This window comes from Phocoena sinus, chromosome 4, assembly GCF_008692025.1.
Source record: "Phocoena sinus isolate mPhoSin1 chromosome 4, mPhoSin1.pri, whole genome shotgun sequence".
NCBI classification, from domain to species: Eukaryota; Metazoa; Chordata; class Mammalia; order Artiodactyla; family Phocoenidae; genus Phocoena; species Phocoena sinus.
Window position 1 is genome coordinate 62783558 of NC_045766.1, and position 12194 is coordinate 62795751.

Genomic DNA, 12194 nt, shown 5'->3' on the forward strand with positions numbered 1-12194 from the left:
CAGCAAGGGAAGGCTGTGACTGAGGCCTGAGCGGGAGGATGAGGGAGCAGGAGAGCCCGCAGTTCAGCATTTTAGAGGCTTGAACTGTGCTGGCTTGACTCCAAAGCTCTATACCCTTCCTCAGGCTCCTCCAGCAGGCCTGGGAGAGCAGTGGTGAGCCAAGGAACAGTCGCCCCTGTCCTGTTCCATCTGTGCATGGGGGTCATGGTGGGGGGGTGTGTGCACGGCCTGGGGCCACCGGACAGGTCACCAAGAACTTAGAGACTTGCAAAGAGATTAGCAGGAGAGACTGGACCCTCACAGCACAGATACCTGGCTGGCAAAGAAATGCCCGATAATTCGGACAATCACTTCCTCATTTTCATCTGGCGTTTGGTCACGAGGCACAATGACTTCTGCACTGGTTAAGTTCTGCAGTTCATTCACCTGTGAAGGGAGAAACCAAAAAAATTCCTGTGACTTGCTTCACTGCAGTGGTCGGGAACCGGGACCCAGAATATCTGCAAGGTATGTCTGTATACTCTGGGCGGGACTCCTCCTTATCGTCTTCCTGCTGCTATGTGTGTGGGTTTACAGGGGCAGGAGGCAGCCTCCCTGTCTTCATTTCCCAGCACACAGCCTAGATGCAGTGCTCCTGGACCCAGGACCCTGGTGTTTCGGTGTCTGGCTCAGCACTGTGGATTTGGGGCCCTCAGCTCTGGATGATGCTAATTACATTTTTGTCCTTGAAGAGTCAGTGAGGGTCTGAGGGAAGTCAGGCCAGGAGACGAAGCCAGCTCAGAGCACACTTACGGTTTTGCCACCCTTGCCGATCACACGGCCGGCTGTAGAGGAGGGCACTCGGATGTGGGCTTCCAGCTTCACCTCCTCTTTGGGGTTAAAGAAGTTCTCTTCTTTCAGTTTCCCAAAGATCCGCCCCTGGGCCTGAGAGAGCAAGACACGTCAACCTACTTTAGCAGCACTGCTACAGGAACCAGTGAGTCCAGGCAATGGTACAGCCCCAGCCCCATGCTCCCCGGGGTCTGTCAGCTCGCTCAGACCCAGTGGGTGCATGCCTGCCACACCCAAGGAGTGCACCTTGCAGACATGCACAGACACTCCCCTGTCTTCAGGTTTGCACATGGATCGCACAGGAAGCTTTCTGTGTATAGGGTCAGGGTGGAACTACATGTCTTATTTCTGTATCCTGAGCAACTATAAATGTTTGGTTGAATGAATTTGTTCAGGGAATTCTTAACTTCCTCCCACCACGATACGTTCAGGCCTCCGGTTATTAAAGGATGGCGGCAAGGGTGGTGTTGATGGGATTTGCTCTTTGATGTTTAACTCCAGAGCCAGTGTAGCCAAAAGCTTTTTGTTCTTTTTAAAAGAACTTAAAAAAAAATTTATTTATTTATTGGCTGCACCGCATGTCATGTGGGATCTTAGTTCCCCAACCAGGGATCAAACCCGTGCCCCCTGCAGTGGAAGTGCAGAGTCTTAACAACTGGACCGCCGGGGAAGTCCCTAAAAGAACTTGTAAAAAAACTGAGATATAGCTTACATAACTTAAAATTCAGCATTTTAAAGTGTACACTCCAGTGGTTTTTAGTATATTCACTAGGTTGTGCAACCACCACTGCTATCCAGAACATTTTCATCCCATTCCCCCAAATAAAAACCCGTACCTATTAGCAGATAGTCCCAATTCCTCCCTTCCACTAGTCCCTGGCAACCACTAAACTACCCTTCTGTCTCTGGATTTGCTTTTTCTGGATGTTTCACATAAATGGAATATATATTATGTGGTCTATTGTGTCTGCCTTCTTTCACTTGGTGTAATGTTTTCTAGGTTCATCCATGATATAGCATGCATCAGAATCTCACTCTTTCCATGGCTGAATGATATCCTATTATGTGGATATACCACATTTTGTTTATCCATTCATGAGTTGAAGGATTATTGTTCTTGAACATTTACACGTATTAATTTTTTTCTCACATTTTAAATATTTTTAATACAAATTATATTTTTACAAATAAATGTTTTTGACTTTTAGAAAACTCAAGTTATAATTTTCCTAGGGGTGAAAAGGCAATAACAAAACAATGCAGGGGAAGGGAGACAAGATGGTGGAATAGAAGGACTTGAGCTCACCACCTCTCACGAAAACACCAAAATCACAACTAACTGCTGAAGAGCCATTGACAAAAAAAACTGGAACCTATCAAAACAGATATTCTACATCCAAAGACAAAGAAGAAGCCACAATGAGATGGCAGGAGGGGTGCTTTCATGATATAATCAAATCCCATACCCACCGGGTGGGTGACCCACAAACTGGAAGCTAATTATATTGTAGAGGTTCTCCCACAGGAGTGAGAGTTCTGAGCCCCATGCCAGGCTCCTCAGCCTGGGGGTCTGGCATCTGGAGGAGGAGCCTCCAGAGCATTTGGCTTTGAAGGCCAGTGGGGCTTGAGTGCAAGAGCTCTGCAAGACTAGAGGAAACAGAGACTCCATTCTTGGAGGGCGCACAAGGTTTCATGTGAACTGGGACCCAGGACAAAGCAGTGACTCCACAGGAGTCTGGGCCAGACCTACCTATGGGTCTTGGAGGGTCTCCTGGGGAGGCAGGGGTTGGCTGTGGCCCGCTGCAGTGGCAAGGACACTGGTGGCGGAGGCCCCACGGAATGCTTCTCAGCGTGAGTATGCCTCCTCCCTGAGGTCGCCATCTTGGTACTGAGACCTGGCCCCACCCAACAGCCTGCAGGCTCCAGTGCTTGCATGCCTCAGGCCAAACAACCAACAAGGTGGGAATACAGACCCACCCACTGACAGCTGCCTAAAGTCATCCTGAGCCCACAGCCACCTCTAGACACACCCCTTGACACGGCTGTGCCCACCAGAGGGACAAGACCCAGCTCCACCCTCCCACGGGCAGGCACAAGTCCGTCCCACCAGGAAGCCTGCACAAGCCCCTGGACCAACCTCAGCCAGGGGTTAAGGCAGACAACAGAAGCAAGAACTACAATCTGGCAGCCTGCAGAACAGAGACCACAAACACAGAAAGTCAGACAAAATGAGACAGAGAAATATGTTCCAGACGAAGGAACAAGATAAAAATCTCAGAAGAACAACTAAGTGAATTAGAGACAGGCAATCTCCCTGAAAAAAGAATTCAGAATAATGATAGTAAAGATAATCCAAGATCTTGGAGAAAGAATCAGACCAAGAAGATACAAGAAATATTTAACAAAGAGCTAGAAGATTTAAAGAACAAACAGATGAACAATACAATAACTGAAATGAAAAATACACTAGAAGGAATCAAAGGCAGAACAGATGAGGCAGAAGCATAAATGAGCTGGGAGACAGACTGGTTGAAATCACTGCCACAGAACAGAACAAAGAAAAATGAAAGAAAAGAAATGAGGACAATTTAAGAGACCTCTGGGGCAACATTAAATGCTCCAACATTTGCATTACAGGGGTTCCAGAAGGAGAAGAGAGAAATGGCCCTAGAAAATATTTGAAAAGATAATAGCCAAAAACTTCCCTAACATGGGAAAGGAAACACCAAAGTCCAGGAAGCACAGAGAATCCCATACAGGATAAACCCAAGGAGGAACATGCTGAGACATATTAATCAAACTGACAAAAATTAAAGACAAAGGGAAAATATTAAAAGCAACAAGAGAAAAGCAACAAATAACATACAAGGGAATCCCCAGAAGGTTATCAGCTGATTTTTCAGCAGAAACTCTGCAGGCCAGAAGGGAGTGGCACCATATATTTAAAGTGATAAAAGGGGAAAAAACTACAACCAAGAATACTTTACCCACCAAGGCTCTTGTTCAGATTCAATGAAGAAATCAAAAGCTTTACAGACAAGCACAAGCTAAGAGAATTCAGCACCACCAAGCCAGCTTTACAACAAATGCTAAAGGAACTTCTCTAGGTGGAAAAGAAAAGCCCACAACTAGAAACAGGAAAATTACGAATGGGAAAGCTCACCGGTAAAGGCAAACATACAGTAAAGGTAGGAAATCATCCACACACAAATGTGATAACAAAACCAGCAATCCTGAGGAGAGTACAAATGCAGGATATGGGAAATGCATTTGAAATGAAGAGACCAGCAACTTTAAACAATCATATACATACCTACATACACACACACACACACACACACACACACACACTGCTACATCAAAACCTTGTAACCACGAACCAAAAATCTACAACAGGAGCACACACACACAAAAGAAAGAGCAATTCCAAACACAACATTAAAGATAGTCATCAAATCACAAGAAAAAAAAGAGGAAGGGAAGAAAAAAGACCTACAAATACAAAACAATTAGCAAAATGGCAATAAGAACATACATATTGATAATTACCTTAAATGTAAATGGATTAAATGCTCCAACCAAAAGATAAATATATACACACACACACACACAATTGAGTATTACTCATCCATATAAAAGAATAAAATAATGCTACTACAGCAACATGGATGGACCTAGAGATTATCATACTAACTGAAGTCAGTCAGACAGAGAAAGATGAATATCCTATCACTTATATGTGGAATCTAAATGATACAAATGAACTTATTTACAAAACAGAAACAGACACAGACTTTGAAAACAAACTTATGGTTACCAAAGGGGAAACATGGGGGGGAGGGATAAATTAGAGGAGTTTGGGATTAACATATACACATTACTATATATAAAATAGTCAACAAGGACCGACCTACTGCATAGCACCAGGAACTGTACTCAATATTGTGTACTAACCTATGTGGGAAAAGGATCTGAAAAAGAACGGATGCATGTGTATGTATAACTGAATCACTGCTGTACACCTGAAACTGACACAGCATTGAAAATCAACCATACTCCAATATAAACTAAAACTTAAAGCAGTGCACGCCCCCCACCCCCAACACTTCCAACAAACTGCTATTTCCCCTCACACCCATGTTTATGCCCCATCTTCAAAACCACGACCAATGGGATCAGAGATGCCATCTTAACTGGGCATTGACAGAGAGTCCACTTTTCCAGGGGAAAGGAGGGAAAGGAGGGCTCCACACAGAGGGAGCAGCCTGGAGGCGGGGAAGACAGGGTGGGTGGGACTATAGAAGGAAGAGAAATGGAGGCTGGGCCTCCAAAGAAGAGCCTGAACTTGGCTCTGGGGCAGCTGCACCTGCTAAAGGCCCTCAGCCTTCCCTAACAGGCTGCCCTGTATCCAGGGCTACAGGGCTGAGGGGGTTCTTGGCACTGACCTTGAACTGGGCTTCAGGTGGGCCGGTGATGATGACCATCCTTTCACTGACGTCTGGGCCTTCTGCTGGGGCAATCTGCAGTTCACAAAGCAAGAGGGAAATGCTACTGCTTGGCTCTGTTCCCCGAGCTCCTCCTCCTTGTTGTCTAAGAGGATGGCACACCCACTAGCAAGAGATTATAAGACTCACACCTTTGTACCTGGTGCTTTGTCTGACCCTGCTGCTTCCACTCTGGGTCTTAGGAGATTATGACCGTAGTGCCCAGTATCAAATTTGGGTCTCTGGCCACCCAGGAATAGTTGGAAACAAGTTAGTACTTACTGCCTGTCCCTGCCCCCACCAGCAGTGTGACCAGCCTCCTTTCACCAAGGAGCTCCACTAGCCCACCGAGGGCCCAGAAGCGAGGAAGGGCTGGTCCACAGAGGAGTTAAGTTGGAGTCAGCCTGCAGAAAGGGCTGTTAGTGACAGGTGTGACTAGGACCAGCTCCTCTGTAGCACACGAATCAACCGATGGCACCAGAGCAAGCATGAGAACACCCTGGTTCCAGTGCGTGCTCTACAAACCCCTCCTCTCCCCACAGATGAAACATGGCAGTTGAACCTGGCAAGCTCAAAACCTCCTAGCTCTCACTCTGTGACTCTGACGTCTTTTTTTTTTTTTTTTTTTTTTTTTTTTTTTTTGGTACGCGGGCCTCTCTCTGCTGTGGCCTCTCCCGTTGCGGAGCACAGGCTCCGGACGCGCAGGCCCAGCCGCTCCGCGGCATGTGGGATCTTCCCGGACCGGGGCGCGAACCCGAGTCCCCTGCATCGGCAGGCGGACTCTCAACCGCTGCGCCACCAGGGAAGCCCCTCTGACGTCTTTTGTAACAGAACTCAAGATGGAACAACCGAACATTTTTTTGTTAGATCCTCTTTACATATTTTTCCCCGCATACCCTGCCTTGTTTCAAAAACCTTTTAAGGTAGCTTTAAAAATAAATACAATGTAGCATAATTAAAGTTAAATTTATTTATTTTTTTGGCCATGCCACGTGGCTTGTGGGATCTTAGTTTCCTAATCAGGGAACTTGTGCCCCCTGCAATGGAAGCGTGGAGTCCTAACCACTGGACCACCAGGGAATTCCCATAAAGTTACTTTTAAATGAGCTAAAAGTACACCAGGCACTTAGGGGTGAGCCAGGAGTGAGGTTAGTACACAAACGCACCTCATAGAGTCCTGCACATCACCCAGAGACCCCATCCCCGAGACTGAGCTGGTTCAGCGTGAACGTGATTCACCACTGACGGGGCGTGTCAGAAGTTATCATCTCTGAACCACTGTGCCTCAGTCTTGGCTCCCACAAGAAGACCTCCACCTCCACAGGGTTTTAGTTTTCTCTCAGTACGTGTCCTAAGCCAGGCTGCACCTGCAGGCCTCAGGGTCCCGTGTCGCTGTCCCAGCTTTACCATGAAGACAGACCCAAGGCCTGCGCTGACCCTGTCTATGAGACCTTCAAAGAAGATCTGGCCCTGACTACTTAGTGGCACGAGGATGAACGTGAGACACTGGTCACCGACCACTGAGCTTCCTGGGGGGTCTTCCCTTTGCTGCGGGCTGACCACCTGCCAGCCTTCAACTGCAGGGCAGCAGCCTCACCCGAAAAACAGATGTGTCCAGGGGACTGAGACCCTCCAGCAGGCCGCATACAGACTGGCCCTTAAGATCCCTGGCGGGAACCCTCATCTCTACTTCTACATCCATAGGTGGCATTAAATCTGCTCCTTATTTCCAAGAGTAAATGAGAGTGACAGGAGCATGGACACAGTGGTTCCCAGCTCTTATCCACCCAAATCAAGAAGGGCTGAAAGGCTAATTCATAATTCACGTTGACCCAATCAGTTCTCACAGTTGCCTTGTTCCAATCCTGAAAGAAAGCCCCCCATCTCTCCACTAACTGGTATTCACAGCCCAGCCCAGAACTCTGTGCTCCTGCAGTTCTGGAATGGCACTCCCCAGGCAAACTCCCTGAGAGGACCTGGAATGAGGACTCCACTTTATGACTGAAGCAAATGGGATGCAGAAAGATGAGGTGACCACCAAGATCACGGGTGAGCAGGGCTGAAACAAGGATCAGGAATTTTGTGTGGCATTCTGAAGGCTGTCAGCCAGATGATGCGCAGGAAAGGCAGGCAACAGGGGCTCAGCTCTCGCCTGTAACTGAAACATCTCTTGCATGCACCGCCCGATCCCAACTCAGCCCACCCCCTTCCAGCACTCTGCTCCCACGTGTTAGTGTAAAGCTCTCCCCCCCCCCGCCCCAGCAGCATCAAATGTGCCTCTAGTTGTGGCCCCTGAAGACTGGTAGAGCAGGATTGGGGGTGGTTCTCTGGAATTAGTGAGATCATCACCTTTAGAGACAGATGCTGTCAGAGAACTGTCAAGACAAAGGAAATCTAGCAAAAACCAGACTGATTTTAAAAAGTAGGAAATGTCTCTTGCCAATGTTTGGCTTCCCTGGCTTCCTCTCTTTTTCTCTACTACTCTGGAGAGAGCCAGAGCCCATTCTGTCCCCGGTTGTCTTTGCCCATCACAGAAGTCATGCCACCACTCAACTCTGCTGGGACAGAGAGGGACTACGGGGATGCTGTGGGGGAAGCCCAAGGGGTTGATCCTTCTCTACTTTCCCAAAGTCTTGCTGGAATGACTCTGGTATAGCACTCAGGTTGAAAAAACATTGGACCAAAAATAGGATAGCTCGGTCCAACCTCAGCTCTCACATTCTTTAGCTTTGTGGCCACTGACATGTCAATGAAACACTGGGCCCTAGTTCCTTATGGGCAATGGTAAGTGGAGAGTTATTGCTGCGATTAGTCCTGGGAAGTGCCCTGTAGCCTACGAGTTGGCAGAACTGCTATCTAAGAGCCAGTCCTGCCACCTGCGTGCCTTGGCCATCTCCCGTTCCCTCTCTCAGTCTCCCTTTTCTCAGGGGAAAAAGAGAGGATTGGACGAAACGATCCCTCAAGTCCCTTTTAGTTGAAATTGTCTCGTTCTGTCCCTTGCGCTGCATCGCACCTCAGACCACAGGACCGGACACCGAGAATGGCCCTCAGGGTGCAGCCAGCCCAGTGGTCGTCCATACCTTACCTGTCCCACACAGGGGGCGGGCCCAGCACAGCCAGTCAGTACCCGGGCTGGGGTCTCACCTGCAACAAGCCTGCCGGGTGCAAAGGCCCCGGGTGCTCCACCACCGTCTGCCCCCACCTCGGGCTCTCCTCCAATCTGTGGGCTTTGCTGGTGAGTTAAACGAGCACCGAGAGGGGAAATGATTTACCTACATAAAATTCTTTCATGGTATCACTGCAATCCTTGTTCTGCACTTCTCAGATTGTTTTGTTTTTGTTTTTTCTCCAGCACACTTGCTGTGGGAGAAATTCCAGCTCTTCTTAGGGAGAAAGTGTAAGCATTCTTTCTCTCCAAGTCATGAGACCTCTTGTTCGGAATTCCGGGTTGTCCCATGGCAGCAAATTATTTTACGTAACAACGGCAACTCTTGTTTCCGACAGCGTTTCACGAGGCTTGGGACGTGCTCAGCATTCTGCCCGTGAGTCAGCGCTGATAGCTGGGCTTGGAGCAGGACCAGGGTCGAATAATCCTCCCCTTTCAGCTTCTCTGCCGACTCTTCCCATTGTGCTCCAGGAGACAGGCGGTGGGAATGTAACTGCAGCTGTGTCTGCACTCGGCCAGTGCATGAATCAGGGGCCCTCCTTCCTGACCTCTCTCCTCAACCCCTCTCCTCAGCCCGGAGGCCGCGGCTCAGGTTATGTCACCGGCTTTTGTTTATCTGCGGCTTCATCACTGCCTTTCAAAGAGTTTTCCATTCAAGCTATTTGTTTCCAAGTTCAAAGGTTTCTGAAATGGAGACTAACTAAAGCATCAAAGCACTGACAACTGCTGAATGTAAATTATCGCTCTCCTTAGGCTCACTCCCTTCACTTGGGAGAATCCTCAGCCTTTGCTTTATCTTGAGGACAATGGTAGCCCAAAGAGGACCAGGTTGGCTTACGTATTACTAGTATTTTTTCCTAATTCATGTGTTAGTGGGACAAAAAAGGAGTGAGAGAGGTAAAGATGAGTGCACATGGGAATAGTCCGGAAGGCAGGCTTTCCAGGTCCTGTAGGATTTTATGGATGGTGTAAGAATTGCCCGGGATGGACAGAAGGAACAAGGGACATGGGGTGGCGATGGGGGTGGAAGAGGGTGGGATAGGGGCAGCTGTCAAGAGCGGCTTTACCTTGATGGAGGCCCCGGCGAACCTGGCCAGCTGTTTAATGTGCGCCCCTTTCTTCCCGATGATGGCACCCACAGCCTGGGTTGGGATGAAGAGATTCACAATCTCCTGCTCTGGATACTGGAAGGACAGGACAAGACAAGACAGACGACATCATTCCTACTGGGGCTGCTCCTTCAGGCACTCAACAGCAACGGAGCAATGGCCGGATGCTGCATGGGATTCTTCTGGGGCCTAGGGCACTGCAGGGGGGGAAGCCGGAGGGATGAACTGGAACAGGATCCACACTAACTACACAACCACTAGAGTGCAAACTCCTCCTGAGCAGCTCTGAATTTGCTGGACACAGCAAGCTGTCTGTCCACGGGCCTTCTGTCAAGTTCAAATGTGATGTGTATTTCTCCTGCGTCTTCATCCAAGGAATCAGTAGCTATTAAGCACACCTGGCCTGAGGCACTTTGTTAGCAGGAATGGAGAGCTGCCCTCCCACCTAGTGGGCAGCAGCAGCACTTTCACTGGAGGGGGACTGGGTTCAAAACGAGAGTGTAATTAAACCTGCCCTGAACAGGCTGTGAGGGGACGGCCCAGAGAGACGCAGGCAAGCCCGCCAGGGGCCCTTGCTGTTCTTGTCTGTAGGGGTCTGTGGGAATGACACGGCCCACTTGCTAGACTTTATTAAAGAGCTTTGGAGGCTCTGTTTTTTAGCCCAACACCACCTCCTAATCTGACCTGCTGACTGCTCCTCTGCACCAGTTTCCAGCCACTGTGGGACCTGTGAGCACCAGCAGGGTGCTGAAGGGCCGCTCAGTGCACTTGAGTGCCGGGCGGTCTGCTGTGCTGACGCCCTGCAATGTGTCACTCCCAGGACAGCCGGGAACCAGGGGACCCGGCACGCACACCGTGAGCACGCACTGGTCAGTCTGCCAAGGACTGAGCGGCACCGGCCACAGGAGAGGGACGAGTGGCAGATGGGGCTGAACTGTGGGCACTTACTGAGTGATGATGCGGGAACGGGCCGAACTGGTGAGGGGGGTACAAGCTGGAGAAGTATCCGGAGTGGGTCTGCAGCAGGAGAGAAACGGTCAGTCAGCAGGGCCCATAGGGCCGCTCACCAAACTCAGGGAGGCAAGATTCCCACACACAACAAAGGCTCCCGGCACCACCACCGGGCCGCGCTGTCCTAAAGGCACACCTGTGCCTCTGCAGCTCGGATCTCTGCTTCCTTCCCTCACGGAGCACTGGCTGGGCTGGATGTTCATCATTTCCAAGCTGAGTCATGGTCTAGGCTTCCCAGGAACCCACCAGAGGGAACATGCTCACAACGCACTTTTTAACCTGCCCTTAGGCAGAGAGGAAGCGCCAGTGGTTTCTATTTTCTGAGGAATTATGAACCACAGATTAAAGAAACAGAGAGTGCCAGGACAAATCCAAGAGTTATTCTAAACAAGCAAAGTGTTCCTGGGAAGTCAGATCAGTGAGCGCCCAGAGAATCTCAGAAGGAATGGAGAGACTGAGAATGGAGAAATTGAAGACGAAACTGAGGAGAGAAAATGAATGAATAAATACATATTGTGGAGGGGGAAGCAGGGGACAGGAGGGCAGATGTGGCAGAGCTATTAGGAAAGTAGCATTAATTTTTTAAGTAGCTGCTTTTTATTGAATACCTACTGTGTCCTAGGCATTGTGGTAGATACTTTATCTATAAACTCTTTTTAAAAAAAAAATATTTTATTTTTGGCTGTGCCACGCAGCGTGTGGGATCCTTAGTTCCCCGACAAGGGATCGAACCCATGCCCCCTACAGTGAAAGCGTGGAGTCCTAACCACTGGACCACCAGGGAATTCCCCATAAGCTCTCTTAATCTTTACAGTAGTCCTGCAGGACAGGAATACATCTGCATTTATATATTTTATGGGCAGGACATTAAGTAGAGTCAGCAATGTCTAGTTCACTGTGCTTTACACATAAGGCCAAGTAAATGCTGACATGCCTGTTACAGGAAGGGAGGTGGACAGTGCTGGGCACCATGGAACCAATCCCTGAGGGGCCATCTAGCAGTGGTCAGACACCAGTTGGAGGCTTGGAGTTAGGGGACCTAGCTTTCATTTGAGGGTCCTTGAACAAATCTCCCGGTATCCTCTGTCTCCTGAATGTCCAGTTGGATTCTGAGTTCCAGACCACAACTTTGCCTTCGGACTCATTAGGGACAAAAATGAAACTATTTCTCTTTTTGAGTTTGGATAGTGGACTTCAGGGGAAAAGAGATGTGAACACGGTGGGGAACTCTGAGTGTCCACAGCACCTGCAGGGGACAGAGCTTTGCCAAAGGAAGGGAACGATCCTGTAATGCAAGCCTCTGCCTCTCACGACTTGGAAAGAGGCTGCAGTGACACCTCAAGGCCACAAGAGGGGGCTATGAGACCAGTGTTCTTCTGGCAGACGTCCACTTTCGAAAGGAAGCTGAGTGAAGACGTTTGGCTCACTTGGGCCTGCCTCTTTCTTGAAGAGCATCAGCTCCAGACTCTTCTCAGTGCAGGTCCCTTTCCTGGGCCACGGCGGGTCAGGGAGAATTCCTGCAGCTTTTCTGCTCAGACAAAGCTCTACCTTGGGGAAAGGATGCTTCTGCCCTCCTCTCACCTGGAGAGCTTT

General features: G+C 49.2%; 1 protein-coding gene across 9 annotated transcripts in view; it reads right to left on the bottom strand.

Annotated features, from left to right (window-relative positions):
- IGF2BP2 (insulin like growth factor 2 mRNA binding protein 2) overlaps positions 1-12194 on the bottom strand; it is a 165024-nt gene that overhangs the window by 8024 nt on the left and 144806 nt on the right. For all 9 annotated transcript variants that reach the window (XM_032631556.1, XM_032631554.1, XM_032631560.1 and 6 more), the window contains 5 exons: positions 10539-10607; positions 9549-9665; positions 5277-5351; positions 793-924; positions 313-426 (listed from right to left, as the gene is read on the bottom strand). In XM_032631556.1, coding sequence (XP_032487447.1) covers positions 313-426; positions 793-924; positions 5277-5351; positions 9549-9665; positions 10539-10607 — 507 coding nt within the window. The remainder of the gene's footprint in view (positions 1-312; positions 427-792; positions 925-5276; positions 5352-9548; positions 9666-10538; positions 10608-12194) is intronic.